The 18,020-nt window shown below is 37.3% G+C and overlaps 1 protein-coding gene across 1 annotated transcript in view; it reads right to left on the reverse strand.

Moving 5' to 3' along the window:
• Positions 1–16,496, reverse strand: part of CYYR1 (cysteine and tyrosine rich 1) — a 98,737-nt gene extending 82,241 nt beyond the window's left edge. The window contains 5 exon segments of the mRNA XM_031458327.2: positions 10,904–11,006; positions 15,923–16,097; positions 16,099–16,207; positions 16,209–16,279; positions 16,282–16,496. Coding sequence (XP_031314187.1) covers positions 10,904–11,006; positions 15,923–16,097; positions 16,099–16,207; positions 16,209–16,279; positions 16,282–16,326 — 503 coding nt within the window. The 5' untranslated portion in view covers positions 16,327–16,496.
• Positions 16,497–18,020: the final 1,524 nt, after the last annotated feature.

Consider the following 18,020-nt stretch of genomic DNA (forward strand, 5'->3'; position numbering starts at 1 on the left):
CACACTATGTCTCCTAGTATTGCCTGAGGTAACCCTCAGCGCAAAAGACCTTCTCCATTTAGGTTCTGGACCTTCTGTAGTAGAACCACTTCACCTTTTTCCACTGAAGCACTGGCCATTCAAATACATGCTCTACCAATGAAATATGACCAGGAAGTTAAATCACTGTAATCAAGTTGGCTCTTGAGTTCTAATTCCTATCATCTGATTATAATTTATCCTACATAGCGTGACTCAAAAGTGATGGCTGACTCCCTAGAAATCATTCCTATTACTCTGTTTTGATATCTAATTTATACTCCATGAAAAGAAATTCTCTGAAATCAATAACATCTTTGAATTATGACTTGATTTTTCCAAGCAAATATTTATCCAGATGATGTATATTTATTTAGAACTCACAAAATGTCAGCTTTTTCATGCTTAAACAGAGGATTGATCCGTGTTTCAATGATCCCCCCATGGGTCATTTAGTTGATCAGGTCCTGCACCTTCAATGGTAAGTTGGAAGACCTACTTCTTCTTGTCCTCTCGGGGTCTAGCATGTGGAAGGGCAGATAGATAATTTAGGAACTTGGATAAAGTGATAAATAATAACAGGGCAGAGAAAGGATATTGAGGCAGCATATAGGAGAGAACTGAGTACAGATACTGAGGGTAAGAAAAAGCTGCTCCCCTCAAAATGGTGTTTCCCTCTTTGTAAGGTCTTATAGCAATGCAGTTTTCTTTTATCCCATCTTTAAATATTCAGTTCTTCAGGAGCCAATGGGGAGTAACAGAAAAAGGCCAAGCACATAAAGCTTTAAATGCCAGCTCATGGCACAGTAGCTGTGTAAAATCAGACAGATGACTTAACTCTGAGTCTCAACTTCCTCATCTGTACACACAAAAATAGTAATACCCAGGTCACCAGGGCTATTCTGAAGATTAATAAACTCATGTATTTTGAGCATCTGGGACAGAGAATGCACTAAATAAATGATAGCTCCCTTCACTCTAATAACTCCTGCCACCACCAAACACTCCTTCTCCTGTAATGCCCAACTCTGATTTCTATCTAATGAAGGTAGCCCCTAAAATCTGGAATATATGACCAGCTGTGAGTGGATCTGTTCGGGGCACAAGCCAATAGATAAATAAATAAAGATGGATCCTCACATAAACTTCTTTGTTATGGTAACATGTTCAATTCAGAATGAACCAAAATGCCGTGAATCCCATCTTGTCTACAGTATAAAGCAGAAAAAGCACACAGAAGAAAATGAAGCATTCACTGACCCGGCCACCATGGGAGGTGTACTCAGGCCGATTAGTGAAGGACAGATTAATTTTGAGAGTGAAAGAATTTTGAAGGGATATAGAACACTTAAGGACAGCTGAAATAGATGCAGAATGTTTTCCAGGAGGCTGACCAAACGTAGAAAGGGAGAAACAGACTGCACTCTTGAATTTTTGTGGGCTCCATGGAAGGCCTGCTGTTCTTTCTTACACTTCTCTTCAGAACATCTCATTCATTCCCCTATACATTTTTCAAGGCTTTTCACTCCCAAGTCTAGATGTGATGCTCCAGGCTCTCCACTGGGCTCAGATTGGTGCAGTCCATTAACTGAAGGCCCAATGAACTTGGCTTATAGGCGATAAGCCTATTATTCCTCACCACTCAACATATTAAAAGTGGAATTCATTCCTCTCTCAAACTTCTTGAACATTCTGCATTAGTTCCCAGCACACATCATCCACCCAATCATCCAAAACTTCAGATTTCATTTGGCTCTATGCCTCTGGATTAGCCCTAGTCCCTAGCCCCACATTCCACCCATCCTCAAGTCCTAATCTCTTCTATTATTTCATCCTGCAGTACAGGACATGGCCAACGTGCACCAGCCCTCTCCACCCAAGTGTGTTTGGAGGATGGACAGCATCAGCATGGCCTGGGAGTTTGTTAAAAATGCAGATTCCAGGTTTCACACCAGACATACCAAATCAGAATCTACACATTAACAAGATGTTGGGACATTTATAAGAAGTACATATTTGGTCTTCAGCCCATTTCTGGCACAGAGCTCCTAAACCCCCGGAATTTCCCAAGTGATAAGAGCAACAAAGGTGTCTTGATATTTATAAATAAAGCCCTTTCAACCACACCTGAGTTTACATTAATGAAGTGACTTTTGGAAAGCCCCTAAGGATGGGGACTGGTTGCCAGGGAAACAAACCCTGTGATTGAGGGTTGGAGCTTTCAGTCCCACCCACCAGACTTCCAGGGGAGGGAGAGGCCGTGGAGACCGAGTTCAGTCATCAATGGCCAGTGATTTAATCAGTCATGTCTATGTAATGAAGCCTCCATGAAAACCCAAAAGGACAGGGTCAGAGAGCTTCCTTTGTTGGTGAACATGTGGAGATTTGGGAAGAAGGCATGGAAGCTTCTGATCATTTCCCCACACCTCGCCCTATGCAGCTCTTCCATCTGGCTGATTCTAAGTTATATCACTTTATTCTAGTGAGTATAATGCTCCTCTAGGCTCTGTGAGCACTCTAGAAAATTGATTGAACCCAAGGATCATTGAAACCTCTGATCTATGGCCTAGAATTCAGACGCTCAGGTGACAACCTTGACTTATATACAGTTGGTGGCTGAAGTTGGTTGGGGGTGCAGTCCTGTAGCACTGGACCCTTAACTGTGGATCTGATGCCATCTATCTCTCGCTACACAGTGTCAGAATTAATTGCTTGCAGTGTTGGAAAACCCACACAACGGACTTGGTCTCAGCATCCTAAGTGTCCAGGTGATACATTACTGTCTTCATCAAATTATTTCATTGCTTTCTTTCTTTTAATTACAAGGATTTTCAAACATGTAAGAATTACAGATACTAATATAAAACATCCACATATCCACTACCCAGACTCCTTACATGTTCATAATTTACAGTATCTGTTTCAGATTGGTAATTTTCTAAGTAGTGAACTATTAGAGTTGAAGGCTTCCTTCCGACTCTTCCCCTCAGGGTGACCAACTCGCCCCATGTCGCCCAGGCTGTAGCACTGAAAGTCCTGCATCCCAGGAAAATCCCTCAGTTCGGGGCAATCCTGAAATTCATGTGCACTTTTCTCTCTCTCATATGTTTACACATTTACCACATGTATATGTTTCTGTAAGTAACACACGGAATTATTTTATATGTTTAAATTCACACAGATAGTATCATGTTTCGCACGTTCTTTTTCCTATTAGCTCTTTTTCACAAGGATTACAGTTTTGAGATTCACTGTAATGATATACTAACATGCACGGATTTAATTGCTGTATCCGAGTCCACTGTATGAATACACTCTAATTTACCTATCCATTCGCCTCTGATAGAAATTTAGGTTGCTTCCAAAGTTTTGCTATTTTAAATAATATGTCAACCAACATAACAACATCTCCTTGTGCGTACTTGGGGATTCTCTAGGGAATGCACGTAGAGGAGGTACCGCTAAGTCCTAAAGGATGCCCATCTTCATCTTTACTGCATGTGGTCAAATTGCTCTCCAAGTGTTGATAATGTTTTATGTTCTCCAACCAGCAGAGTGAGTTCCCTTGCATGTTGGCCCACGTCGCTTGGTGTTATCAGACTTAACAGACTACTGCCAGCCTGACAGCAGTGAGACAGTCTTGCACTATTTTAGACTGCATTTCCCTGCTTTAGCTAGCTACGGGGAGCATCTTCTGCAGGTTTATTGCTCTTCTGGTTTTCTGCTCTGTTACTTCTTTTGAGAACACACATATCGCGCCCTTTTCCTATTGAGGCATTCTGGATACTAATCTTTTGTGAATCATATGAATTGCCAAGTATCTTCTCCAAGTGCAGAATCTGCCTGACACTTTGTGTCTGGAATTGCTGCCTTATCTATTTAAAGTATTTTTTTAAAGATATAATTCAACTATCTTAAAATTCACCCTTTTAAACTGTAGAGTTCAGTGATTGTTTAGTTTACTTTTACTATTTGTGCTTCTCTTTTATCTTAGAAATCCTTCCTATCCTGATACCATAATGCCATTCTACCCTCTTTTTAAATATAAATGTTTGCATCTTGCATTTATGTAATTAGTCCATTAGGATAGACTTTTGGGTGTAGTGTGAAGTGATCTAGTTTAATGTTTATCCTTATGGACGGCATCATTTATTATCTGTTAAATAATCCATCCATTACACTGGTTTGTAATGCTATCTCTGTTACAAGTTCCACAGACACATGAGTCAGTCTCTAAGCCCTCTATTCTATCAGTTTATCTGTGAACCAGTATCACACAATTTATTTTCCATAGCTTTATAACAAATCTTGATGCCTCCAAGGCATGTCTTCTCACTTTCTTATTTTTCGTAACTGTCTTCTTTTTTGTACACCATTTACTGGCCCATATAGATATTTGGCTCAGTCTGTCAAAATCAACAAAAAAAAAATGGTCTTGTGGGTTTTGATTAGAATTGCATTGAATTTATATACAGCTCAGGAAGAACTGACATATCCCAATACTGACATCCTTACAATATTCCCACCCACAATTTGGTATATCTCTTAATTTCTTTAGGTCTTTCATCTCTCAAAACTTTTACATATTTATAGTGCTCTAAAAAAGCCATATGTATTTTTGGATTTCTTACTAGATACTTAGCTTTTGACGTTGTAAATGAGATTTGTGCACATACAGACATACAACGTTTTCTGAGTGTTGCTGATATACGAGGATGCGCTACTTTTTGTACACTGATCTTACGTCCTGTAGTCTTGGTGAATTCTTTTATTCATTTTTATAGGCTGAGGAGTATATGCAATCATATGATTTGTAAATAATAAAAATTTAGCTTCTTCCTTTCCAATTCATATCACTTCTTTTTAATTTGTCTTGTTGGTTACAATGACCAGGACAGTTGGATGCTGAACAGAGGGGTGCTATTTGTCTTACAGTTGCCTTTAAAGGGAAGGGTTATAACATTGTAGCATTGAGTATGGTGTTTGAGGTAGGGTTTTGGTGGGGGGGAGGGCTGAGATCTTTATTTGGTTAAGAAATTTTCCTCTCTATTCCTAGTTTACTAATTTTTTTTTTTAACTCTGAGTGATGAATTTGATCCATTGCTGTTTCTTTCAAGGCTCATCTTAGAATTATTCTCTTTCAAGAAGTCTTCCGAGCACCCTGAAGTTGGACTAAAAACTCTTTTCTGATTCCAAAACCTATTAAATCATCTGTTTTATAAGTCCGTGTTCCCCAATAGCTTATAAGCAATTCAAGGTCAGGAACTGTGTATGATTCACAGTGACGTCCTCCAGTAGAACCCAGATTATCTTTGTAGAAATTTGTAGAAATAAATTGCTGGGAACATGTTCTAGAAACTTCATCTAGTCCTTCTTAAAAACAAATTATGTTTTTAACAATGAAGCTTTAATTTACAGAAGCAGTCATGATTGAGTAGAATATAGTTGACTTAAAAAAGTTTAGGTATTTACACATTTATATTTGCTCTTAATAATACATAAAATGTAAACACATGTCTTCTGAAAAGCTATGCCTTTTTTCTTATACTAAACATTATGTGTTACTACATTAATTTTTTTATTGACGTATAGTCAGTTTACAATGTTGCGTACATTAAACTTTTTATTCAATTATTTAAACTAAAAAAAAAAGTTCTCTGAGCACGCCATTCTCTCCGAATCTTTCTGTGTTTATTCACCAACCTGGCAGCTCTCCAACCCTGTTCTTTTGCATTTTCATGGAGGCTCCGTTACATAGACATGGTTGATTAAGTCATTGGCCATCAATGATTGAACCCAGTCTCCAGCTCCTCCTTCATCCCCGGAGGTCTGGGGACCAGGATTGAAAGTTCCAACCCTCTAATCACAAGGTTGGTTTCCCTGGCAACCAGTCCCCATCCTCAAGTGCTTTCCAAAAGTCACCTCATTAGCATGGCCACATTTTAAAATCAAGTTCATGTTTATTTTAACATTATATTAGGGTTTTTTTTTTTTTTGGTCATTCTTAAAACCAAAACAAGACTCCCACAAACTTTAATTTGCTTAGTATATATCTTTCAGAGTTTTTTTTTTTTTATATCTAAGTACTAAGAATATCTTAATTCATTTCATTTAAATGATCTTTTTACCAATGCCAAAGGGCTTTCAAGCTGTATTACATTTCTGTCTTTATCTGAACGGACTCACGTGTTTTATTCAGAATACTCATCTGAATTAGCGAGTATAGGAAATCAAGTGCCATTTGGAAATATGAAACCTTTATCTTTCAACCCAGTTTTGCTTTCATGCATAACTTGGCTCTAAGATCACAGTCGTGATATTTAGTAGGTGTCTTTCCAAAACTTCAGGCAATATATCATTCACATTTCATTGAGAAGGAAAGAAACTTAATCCTACCAGGATCTCCATTATTAGTTCTTCCTCTTGATTTTGCCCCGTGGGGATTTTGTGCTGGCCAGATGGTGCACGGAAGAATCCCTAGATAGAGCTGCATTTTACAAAAGCAAACTGCAAAGGTAAAAATTTACTTCTGAGTGAAGGGACTGAATCTTGTTTCTTGTCATCTGGCTCACGATGTCCAACTCAGTCATTATTTGGTTCCTGTTCAATATTGTACAATTATTCTCTTATTCATGTAGCAGTTTTCTTCACTTTCAGTAAAGTCCTACTTTTAGTCTCTTCCATGACTAACAGTAATTAGCCACTCAGTTGCACCCACTGATCCCTTGAAATCTACAGATTCTAAAGAATACTCTACAAACCACACCTTTATGTTGGATCTTACCTCTAGGCAATGTCAGTCAAATTTCATCAGCAGCAAAACTGAAATATGCCTTTCCATATTCATCAAAGAATGTTTATTTTCCATGGAGAAGAGTGACTGGATAAAATGTTTGAGAATCAATTTGATGAGAAATTGTTTATTTGGAAATTGGCCCATTTCTCATTTTCAAACACAGTAAGGTTGCCAATTGTCAGATAGTTACCTTCATGATCAAAAATATCAAAAGTGGAGAATTAATTCCAAAGCCGTATATTCTGTCATAAATGGTCCTAAATAGTGTACATCTCAAAGTGCTCATTCCCAGTATTTTCTCTATGGAATAAAAATAATCTCCACTTGGTGCCTTCTCACCTTTGTCCCTGGTCTTAGAGGTATTGAAGAATGTGTTTTTTCTGCATGAAACTAGCTGTCTTATTTCCAGAAAAATGCTGAATTATTTTATTTTAGTTTTGCTAGACATGACCAATAAAAGTGTGTAACAGTGAGGGGCTCTTGTCTGACCTACTTGTTTGTACGTTATCTTCAAAGCTTAACCTTCCTTTTCTAGCAACACTGAACAGCGTGGGTTTCCCCAAACTGATCGTTTCCTTTCTTACGTCTTTGCCTTTGTACTCTAGACTCTCTCTGTCTGGAATGCTCTTCCCTTTCTTCACTGTCCTTTTCTGTAAATATCTACTCTTTCTTTAAAACTCTGTGCAAATTTCATACTCATGATGCTTTCTCTAAACACCACTTTCTAAACACACACTCACCCCCCCCCCACACAAACACACATACTTAGCTGTTTCCTCTCTTCCCTGCCCTTCAATAGCACTTCATAGATTAATCCACTGAATTAGAATTATTTGTCTACATTTTCTTCTCTTATTAGGTTGTGAGATCACAAAGGTCAGGGAGCATCATTTATTCATCTTTGGATCCTTTGCTGCCATGGTCATGGGCACTGAGTATGTATTTGTAAATAATTGGTTGCATAGTATATGCTGACTATTGCAAAAATTATTCTTAATTCTGGAAAATAATGCTATTACTTTTCTGTATGGAAATCAATATCCATGATTATAATGATCAAAAGTAGGTGTGCTATTTTAAATAGATTTATATCAAGTAGATTTATTGTAGTGATCATTTTGCAATATATACAAAATTGAATAATTGTATTTTATACCTGAAACTAATGTAATGTTACATGTCAATTATATCCCAATTAAAAAATGTACATCAGCTATTTTTAAAGATTAATTTTTAAATTTTTTCATGAGACACAAGTAAATACTAAAATTCCCAACTAAAGAAAAAAAAAAAGATGGGGAGGGGGAATCTGAATTTACTTGTCAAAATTAACTCATATTTAGAATATAAAATATCTAAAAGAAAGAGACCTGAGTAAAATAAGATTTTTAAACTAAAAGGTAAATTAAAGGTTAGCTCTTGCGATCTCTTTGAAAACTAATCTTAATGGTCAATTTGCAACAGAAGAAGGACAGTCGAAATAAACAGAATTCAGGGCTAAATAGCTCTACTCTGACTGTTTTAGGGAGAGGCATCAGCAAGAAGAATCAAGTATACCTTCCCATCCCATTTACACAGAATCTAGAGTGATCCAAATTGTATGTTGTACTCTTTTTAGCTCCTTTTAAGCTGAGCCAAGACATTTTCTATTTTTGAAAATAAACAAAGCCAGAAACCAAATTAAAGCCAGTTTATAAAATTATTCATTGAGAAAACGTAACATTCCAGTGCATTTATTGCTTTCCTCCTCATTACCTTACTATTGACCACAAAGATTAAATTTTCTGTTAAGATGATTAGAATGATTTTTACTAAGAATGTGCCTAGGTGCTTAGAAGAGAGGCAACATCCTCTCTTCCAAGTTTATGACTTCCAAAATAGTGAATATTTGAAAACATGTACATGAAGGAACTTTTTAAAGCATTCTTGGAATTATTTTTTTTTCCTCCCTCCACCCCCCACCCTAACTTAAAAAAAAAAAAAGAAAAGAAAAGAAAAGCTCTGGGTGGAGTTAACTCTTTTCAAATCTTAAACAATAACTGGAAATCCTGAAAATGTATTCTCCTTTATCCAATGGGGAAAACACTCTAAGGCTCTTTTTTTTTTTTTTTCTCTAAGAATTGTTTAGCAAGGGATTTACTTAGTGGTTTCTATTTTGAACAGAAAATTCAGTTTAAATGCCTGAAATATAATGCCATCTGTGTTTATTTCCGCCATCCACAAAACACAATTCTTTTTTTCAAACATAACAAGTACATGGCCCTAATGACCCAGATAAGTATATAAACTCAACGAATTCTTTACTTTAGCCAAGTGATGAAATTAGTTGAAGGACAGAATATGCACCATAAAAAGGTGAATCTGCTTGCAAATATAAAGCATGTAAAGCACATCTGTAAATTTTAAAAATTTAAGTATTCTGATTTATAAGTAATTATGTCTTCTATATGTATTTGACAGGGTGGATGTATCTATGAGGTGAGAACTAGGAGCACAACACACACCATGATGTAGTTGGGGCAGAGGAATGGGCCAGGGGGCAGAGGAATGGGCCAGGAGCCAGAGGACCAAAGAATCACAGTCATACTCTGACCCCAGGTTCCTCAAATCTATAACACTCAAAGGACCCACCGCACAGCCACGTGGAACAGCAGCCTCTGGCATATGGAGACCACTTGAAAATCAAATTTGAATTTAGTAATAAAATATTTCAATTAACTTAGGAAAAATGAAATGATACACAAATGTGAAACATCATTATATATGTATATGTAGGCTATTCTGAGCGGACTCTTTAAATGTAAGGGGACTTAATCTTTTTCCACCAAGTCTTCCATGAGGAAAAATTCAAACTTTTGAATGTAGAGTTTATTTGCACTTCAAAGAATGCTTAAATTCTACTCTTCAACCTTTATGACAACTGGCCGTTTCTTCTTTCTTACATAGCCATGCCAGTCTTCAGGAGTGTCCTCAAGTGTGATTTTTCTGGCCTTATTCAGAGAGACATGATCTCTAAGATCAGCCCCACTTTGATTCTAGAAAGTTGATGTGATGCCAAGTTTTCTATTCTCAGGAAACGGAGGATGATTTATCAGCCATCTCAATGGACAAATGCCTAAAATAGCCAGGCAAGTATCACTTAGTGTCTAATCTTCCTGGCGCTCCACTTAAGCCTTCATAGGACAGGAGTTAAATCACAATAAAACAGCTTTCAGATCATCCTGACAGTCAACTGAAAAATAAACACGAAGGAGGACAGAGGCAGATTTCTGAAAGCCATGGGTGATTTCCATGGGTGAAATTCTTATGTTCCTAATTCTCTACCTTTTATCTCTCAACTTGAAGGTGTGTGTAGAGGAACACAGAGGCACACAGTCTTCATACGTACAACTCTGAAGACAGTTCCTGCTTATCCATTTCCCTTAGCCCAGAAGCATCTCTAAAATAAACGTTTAATTTGTTATAGGGAAATGCTTAACACAGTCTACGTGTGTATGTTTCATTGACTTTTGTAGTTGGATCTCTCCCTATACGGTTGATGCCCAGCCTTTCTTGGGCTCTGATCTTTTTTCCTCAAGCTGCGTTGTAAGCATTATGTAGAAAACTGACATTTCATATCTCAACTGTTTTTTATTCATAATGTCTATTTTCCCTGATATCTACTGGATGAGTCAGACAACTATATAGGTGGTGAAATAAACTGGCTATCATTAAATGACAAAGTCTAACTTACAAATCCTTCAACAAAGCAGACAAAAATACATAGCTTACAATGTTAAAAAATGAGCAAGAATATGAACATGGCCGACTTAAGACATTATTATTATTATAAAACACAAATGAGGCAGTAAAAGAACATTCTTTAAACTCCATTCTAATAAAGGCACATTATTTTGTATATTAATTTGCACATTTAGTTAAATAATATAACACACTAGATAGTGAGGAGTATTGAGTATATCCAGTAAAACTTTTAGGCCAACCACAAATCTTAAAATTTTCTGCCCATATCTATAACTTAGTATTTTTTGAAAATGTAACTGGCCAAAGGAAAGAGTGTCAATATTGCCAAATTTAACTAATACTCACGAAAGAATATTCCCAATATAGGCATAGTAGGAGCAACAGTAGGGCGTGGTTCCATCACAGCAGTAAGATTTGCAGTCTTTGCCACACTGAGCAAGGCAATCCTCTACAAAATAAAAACCACATCCATGTAGTTACAGTTCTGAAACCACTACTGCACAAAAAATTACTCTATTTCATATCTTAATTGGTCAATGACTACCCTTTAGCACATTTAGAGTTCTTACTCAGAATTCTAAAACATTTGTAAGCACGTCTAAACCTGTCTTCCTTCCTTATTAGACATAACAGTAGAAAAGGCAAAGACCATTATTTGAATCTTCTGTATCAAGCACCATAATTGGCAGTCAGATTTGGTTGAATGAGACAATGAAGGGGAAGAATGAATGATCCAACTAATCAGACATTCATTTTGTCAATAGAGTTCTTATAATATTTTTTAAATGATAAAGTCTTTTGACTTTAGGGTATTACTCTTGACTACATTTAATGGAAAGTTTTATTGACACGAATCATGTCAACTGGAGATAATTTCTAACTAATGTATATTTTTATGACAATGCAGTATATGCTTTCTTTTCTTTATCATTTTTTACCTTTATAATTATAGTTTGCATACATATGGTAACACAAATGAGTCTGTGTATCCTGTCAATCCATTTGGATTGGGAGATAATGAGTAAGCTATAGGAAAAAGTCCCCATAGATAATTAACTTGTGAATAATTAAGAGTTTATTTGATGTCAGATTTAAGAACCAATAAACTATGAAACAGCACTATGTGAAGGAGAAAAAGTATTTTCTGATTAAAAAGGCCATATTGGAGCTGACAAATCAAATTACTTTTCATGTTTTTGGCAAGGAAAATTATACCAAAATTTTTCCATGTTTTTGGCAAGGAAAATTATACCAAAAATGGTGACTTAAAAGTTATCTTACCTTTAAAATAGTCTTTATTCCATCTAAATAATTTATGTTTAGCAAGTTAAAGTTATTTAGTTATAATCAGTAATGGATATATGAGTTTCAGGTACACGTATTAACTATATAGTCTGACAAGTTTAAGTTACATGTTCAGGAATCACAAAATAAGTCATTTCCAAACTCAATCTCTGAAGGTCATATCAACTATTATCTAAATTATATGACTATTGCTTTCTGTCAAAAGCATAACGTAAAAGTGCAAATGTTATATTTATGCCTACATGTCCACGTTATAGATTTGGCCAAAGAGGAAAATTAAGATTTTGCTTTTAAATCACCTCCCTGCCAATATGATTCTTAAAAAATTGATATAATCAAATATTAGCAATGTTCATTCACCTTTATCAATAATGCATGAACTTTGTGGAACAAGTGAAAATTTCATATTTTCTTTCACTCAATTTTATTTCTACTTCATAAATGAACAAACCTTAATGTTTTTTTTTTTTTTTCTTCTGGGATGTGGTAAGAAGAAATGAAAGGGAAGAATAATCACCTCTGTAAGATTCAGTAACTACTTAAATCCACATTAAAATTTTGAAGACAAGAAACACAGCCTAATGATTTCTTAACAGTGTATACTTTTTTGCAGTTTATCATTTTCCCAGTGAACTTCTATAGCTCTCATTTTCAGAATTGTTTAATTAATTTAAATATTTAGACTAAGCAGTTATCTCAAGGGCTTAGCTGGGATGTTTTGCTTCCTGTTCTTAAAAGCCATTCAGATAGTGGGAGAGCTGACATCCTCCCTTATTTTGTTGGAGCAGAATAAGTGATTTTTAAGTAGCTTCATACGATTCCTTTTGAAAGATACCCCAGACAGTGGCATCTTACTAAGCTCTCCGTGATTATCAAAGATTCAATTACTACTCTTATAAGGACATGTGTTATCAAAATATTTTGAGCAAATGTTACAGGAAACCAAGCCCAAAATCTTGTAGCCAAGAAGCTAAATTATACCTGCAGCAAACATTGTTCATTATTTTTATGGCATTTTCCAGCCCTCTTGTCTATTTCCTTGAATTAAACAACTGATAAGGGAAGATGGAGTATGGTGAATACATTTGCAATCACAACATTTCCAAACTGGAGTTTCGACCGCACCTCAAAACTTATTTTGACATGTGAGTGGGCTTTCTCCAGTTTATTTGAGAATATTCCTAAAAGATCACGGCTTGGACAATACAGAAGTACTTTCTCACTTGTAAAAGAATGAAACATCCCAATTGCTCTCAGAAGATAAATAATATTACTTCGCATGGTCAAGTTAATATTCTTGAAAATTAGCCGGTTCACATTTTCTTCAATGACTTGAATTAAAGGCATGATCTGGAAGGAGCGGCCCCACTCCCACCCCATCTTGAGGAATGTGTAGTACAGGAAAACATCTGGCTCCAAACACTTGCTCAGAATTGGCTCTTGCAATCTGCAGCTAAGGATAAGAAAGGAAGGAAAGGGAGGGGACAGAAATCACTGGCGAAGGCCAGGAAGGTTAAAACCTTGGCCAAATCCTGTCTTTATAGCCTGCAGTGGGAGTTGGGTGTTAATGTAAACACTTCACCGGTCTCTTTCCAAATATGACTCCTCAGTAAAACACCATGCTTCAGGTATAGAAACCTTGCTCTTACTTAAACCAATGGAACGTGAACTTCTTGCAATTTCTTTGGGGAACATAATTCAGGTTATGGAGAGTTGCATCTACTTAGCTTTATGTCCCATTAAAGCTGGCAATTCACTTAACAGGGTGTCCAGATTATTTCTATTTCTGCAGTGTCCTCCTGTCTCCCCCCAACTGTACTATCTGTTTGTGTATGTACACGTCTCATGATTTTTGCCTTTGTTCACACTACATCCTACCCCATCTTCTGTCCAAGGCTTCCTTATACTTCAAAGGTCTAGTTCTTAAAAGTCCTTCTCAATTCAACTTCTCTGAACAAATATTTATTGAGGTCTTCTTACAGGCCAGGCATTCTGCGAGGCTCTGAGACAACTATGCTGACCAAAACAGCCATCATCTTCACAGAGCATAAACTCCTAAACCAGCGATAAACTGGTTAATCGATAAACTCCCCTCCCTTGAACAGCTCTAGCATGTGACTGTATCTCTCCCATAACACAACCTTTTACACCTTTGAGTAATGGGCACACCTTATCTACCAGAAAAGACTCAGCCTGGCCACTGTATCACTCAACAGCTGTCATTCAAGAGGTATTACTCGAGTGAACGTGGCAAGCATAAAAAAGCCTCTGAAATAAAAAGTTCAGGAATTAATACCAAAAGCACACTAGCTAATCATTTCTTATCAAAGATGATAAACTGACCTGGTATTGGCTGGCAATGTCTTTGCAGCTTCCTAGGGAGGGATGTGGATGGACAGAAGAAATGAGTGGAGTGAAAACTTTCTAAACTGGTAAGCTTGCTGCTGGCCAGCTGTGTGGGTTTCCTGAATCCTGGGTTGCTGTGCACCTAACACTGGGGGCCCATGAAAAAAGGGAAGGGAAAGTGTGTAAATTAGATTTCAGCGCACCAAAGGAAATAAAAGAGATGAAAGAACAAGAAAAAGGTGTCCAATGGTGCAATTAAAGGCAAGTGAGGGTATTAAAATTTCATTTGCTGTGTTCTATTTGCTTATTTCATTTTCCTTTGATAAACAGAGGAGATGGAAAGAATTATCATTGCTTCACATGAAGTGATAAAGAGATTTTAATATAAAATGAATATTAATGCAATCGATTCTGTTGGTCTCTCAAATTCTGAAAATCTTATACAACTTAAGTAAAAGAAATGTGTAGGAAGCACATTAGAATGTAGATTCTCATTTAATAGAAAGTACTTTTACTACTTTTATTAATTTCTCTATCTGAAGGTCAGCATAGAATATCTTTAAAACAACTTACCGGCAGCCACAAATTTACATTTTAATAAACAGATTGGAAATTTCTACAGAAGTTATTGTGACTCATTTCTGGCCAGGTTGAATGAGGAATTCAATTCTATTGTTGTTGAAGGTATGAATGTTGAATGAACATCTTCACTTCTGTTGCAGTATTTTCTAAGTATCAAAAGGTAAATCACAGTGCTATATGCAAACTTAGTATTGCAAGGTCATAGGTAAGCCTGTGGTTCCTGTTCTAGGAAATGAGAGACCTGAGAACATTTACAAAGAACTTTGCTTTTATTCTGTTTTTGAACTATGGAGCAGATGCAAACCACATGTATAATTAATTCTATACATGAGTAACCAAAGAAAGGCTATTTTGGACTCCACATCAGTCACAAAACAAGAAAACCGCTTTCCTTCATCAATTATTAGCAATTCTCACTAAGAGTAATTAGGAATGAGGGAAATGAGATGTCCTTCCCCTACAAACAAGTGAGTAATGAATTCACAGAAAACGGATTAGATTCTGGGTGAATTTATGCCTCTTAAAAAACCTTATATTTCAACTCAAAACTTCCAGTTACCCTGTCCACCACACTTGAGAATCATCCTAAGAACGAAAACATAGATCTAAGGCTTCTCATGTCTAAAAGGGAAAACCTGGAATATTGAGAATGTGGAGGTGGAGGGGGCAGTGGGTAGCACTTACTGATTTGGAAAAGTCACCAGATTAGTTTATTTGAAAATCTCAGAGAAACCTCTAAATTTAAGATTTTTTTTAAAAAAGTGCTTTTCTCCCTCTGCTCAGCCTCCACTCACCCTAGATTCCTAAGTCTTGAATGCACGTGGAAATTTTTCACTTTATGTTGAAAATAAAATCCCCTAAATGTGGGGTTGTGGGGTTGGTTGCTTTGCGCAGAGAGAGAAAGGAAAAGAAGAAGAAAAACGTTGAAGGAAAGAAACAAAACACAACCGTGTGGAGTTCGAGCGAGGGCTCCCGCGCGCGGGCGCGGGCTCTGCTCCATCCCGGCGGGGACCGCACAGTCTGACCTCCCACGACGCTCCCGTGCGTCCCGCCCAACCCGCGGTGGCCGGAGTGTGACCCCAGCGCAGCCCCGAGCCCCCTTCCCCTCTCCCGTAGCCCTAGGTCACTGACCTGCGTAAACAAAGAGCAGGACCAACTTCGGAAGCAAGACCCCTGGACACCCGGGCAGCCTCCGCGCGTCCATCCAAGCCGGTGGCCGGAGGTTGCGCGCCAGGACAAACGGACAGAGAGACAGACAAACCGGTGTGTACAGAGGGCTGGGAGCCGCGGGTGAGCCCGGAACCGGGAGGGGATGGGGGCGCTGGAGGGCGGTCAGACCGAGAGGACAGCGCTCTGGGGAGCGGGGTCGCGCGGAGCCCTGGCCATTGCCCTGGGAGGCTTCGAGGGGAGCCCGGGCGCCGCGCGGAGCTGCGCTGGGGCCGAGGTCTCTTTGTCTCTCCCCGCGGCGCTGGGCGGCGGGCAAGGCGGCAGATCCAGCGTCCTCGTGTCCTCGGCCACGGGGGCTCACATTTCATCTCTGCGGGTGGCACCTACGCGAGGCTGGGGGCGGGGGTGGCCCCGACTCCTCCCCACGCTCCAGTTCTTCCTTCTATAGAGTGACTCTCTGGGCTTGGTCCTCTTCCCGGAGGAACTTTTTCTAGCCTTTTTGCTTTAGCTATTGCTATGCAGCTCAGCAAGCTCCTTTATCGCCCAGCCTGCCCTCCACTCCAGTTTTATCTTTTGAAACAAGCAGGTGAAGAACTTTGGTTTTTATCTTTACACAAATGGAGGGAATTTTCAGGCTTTAAGGTGTTAGACAAAGAAAGCCAATGCAGAAAACTCAGGAGAATTGAAAAGTACAGAAACAGCGTGTAGTGTCTCTGCTGAAAGCTCATAAAATATTTGTCAGTTTTAAACGCTAAAGCATGTCCAGTAAATTCAGGGAAAACAAAACAAAACAAGAATGCACGCTATCATCACTATTATTGGACACTGTTCTGGAGTTACTGGCCTATGCAATTAGACAAGAGAAAGACAATTTATAAAAATTGGAAGCAAAATTATCATTTGCAAATAGTATGCTTGTATATGAGGAAAATCAGAGAATCAGCTATAAAGCTCTTAACTAGAGTTGAGTGACTGAAAAGTCAGTAGTTTTCTTTCAGTTAGAAAGTCCCCAGTTTTATGCGTGAAGGAAAAAAAAAGACATGAATAAGTGAATAGAGATTTCTCTTGACTAAAAGAAATTCAACATCATGAAGTAAGTTTCTTTAAATTAACCTATAAATCTGGGAATTAAACTGAACTTAATAAAAAATATCAACATGATTTTTTTAAAGCAATCTGATTCTAAAGTTTACATAGAAAATAAACATAAAATTATATATATATATAAAGATTGACGAGCAGGATAAGCCTCAACAGGTAATAAATATATTATAAATAACATCACATTACCTGAAACAGTTTTGATTAATACTAGGATAGGTCAATGGATCAGAATAGAGAATCCAAAAATAGAGATATGTGCGCAGAAATTAATTCATGGTAAAAGAAAAAGTATTATTTTAAAGTAAGGTGGGAAATTATGGGTTATTCAGTGAATTGTGTTGGGGTTATGAGTAGGCATGTGTGAAGTCTTATTTCCTTTCATCAGTATTAGTTCTTTATGAATTAAATATTTAAGCTTAAAGATACAATTATCAAAATATTAGACAAAAGAATTAGAGGATGATATTTAAATAATTATGGAATAGAGAAGGCTTTTCTAAACTTTATTTAAAAATTCAGACACCATAAAAGAAAAAATTGAGCAATATGATTACATTAAGAATTAAAATGTTCTGTAAATGACAAATCAAGAATTTAACTGACAAAAATATTGGCAGTGCTTTGAAGAAACAAAGGCCTGATCACCTTATTAGATACAAAGCTTTTAAAAATCATAAGGAAAAGAAAACAACCAACAGAAAATTGAGAAGGGAGATTAGCAGGTATCTGTCTTCTAGTCTCCTAAACATTTAGAAGATGCTCATTCATACTCTCAAAAAATTAAAAAAGTAAGAGTCAAATTGACAGTGAGACATCATTTTTCATGTACTACATCAATCCCCTAAAAATCAAATTTTAAGGAGAGCAGTGTGCCAATATATATCAAAATTCAAACGCACACACACTAGTCAGCCCTCCTCTAAAAATTTCTCTCTATAAACATTCTGCCACATGGGTA

The sequence above is a fragment of the Camelus dromedarius genome, chromosome 2 (assembly GCF_036321535.1).
Source record: "Camelus dromedarius isolate mCamDro1 chromosome 2, mCamDro1.pat, whole genome shotgun sequence".
Classification (NCBI taxonomy): domain Eukaryota; kingdom Metazoa; phylum Chordata; class Mammalia; order Artiodactyla; family Camelidae; genus Camelus; species Camelus dromedarius.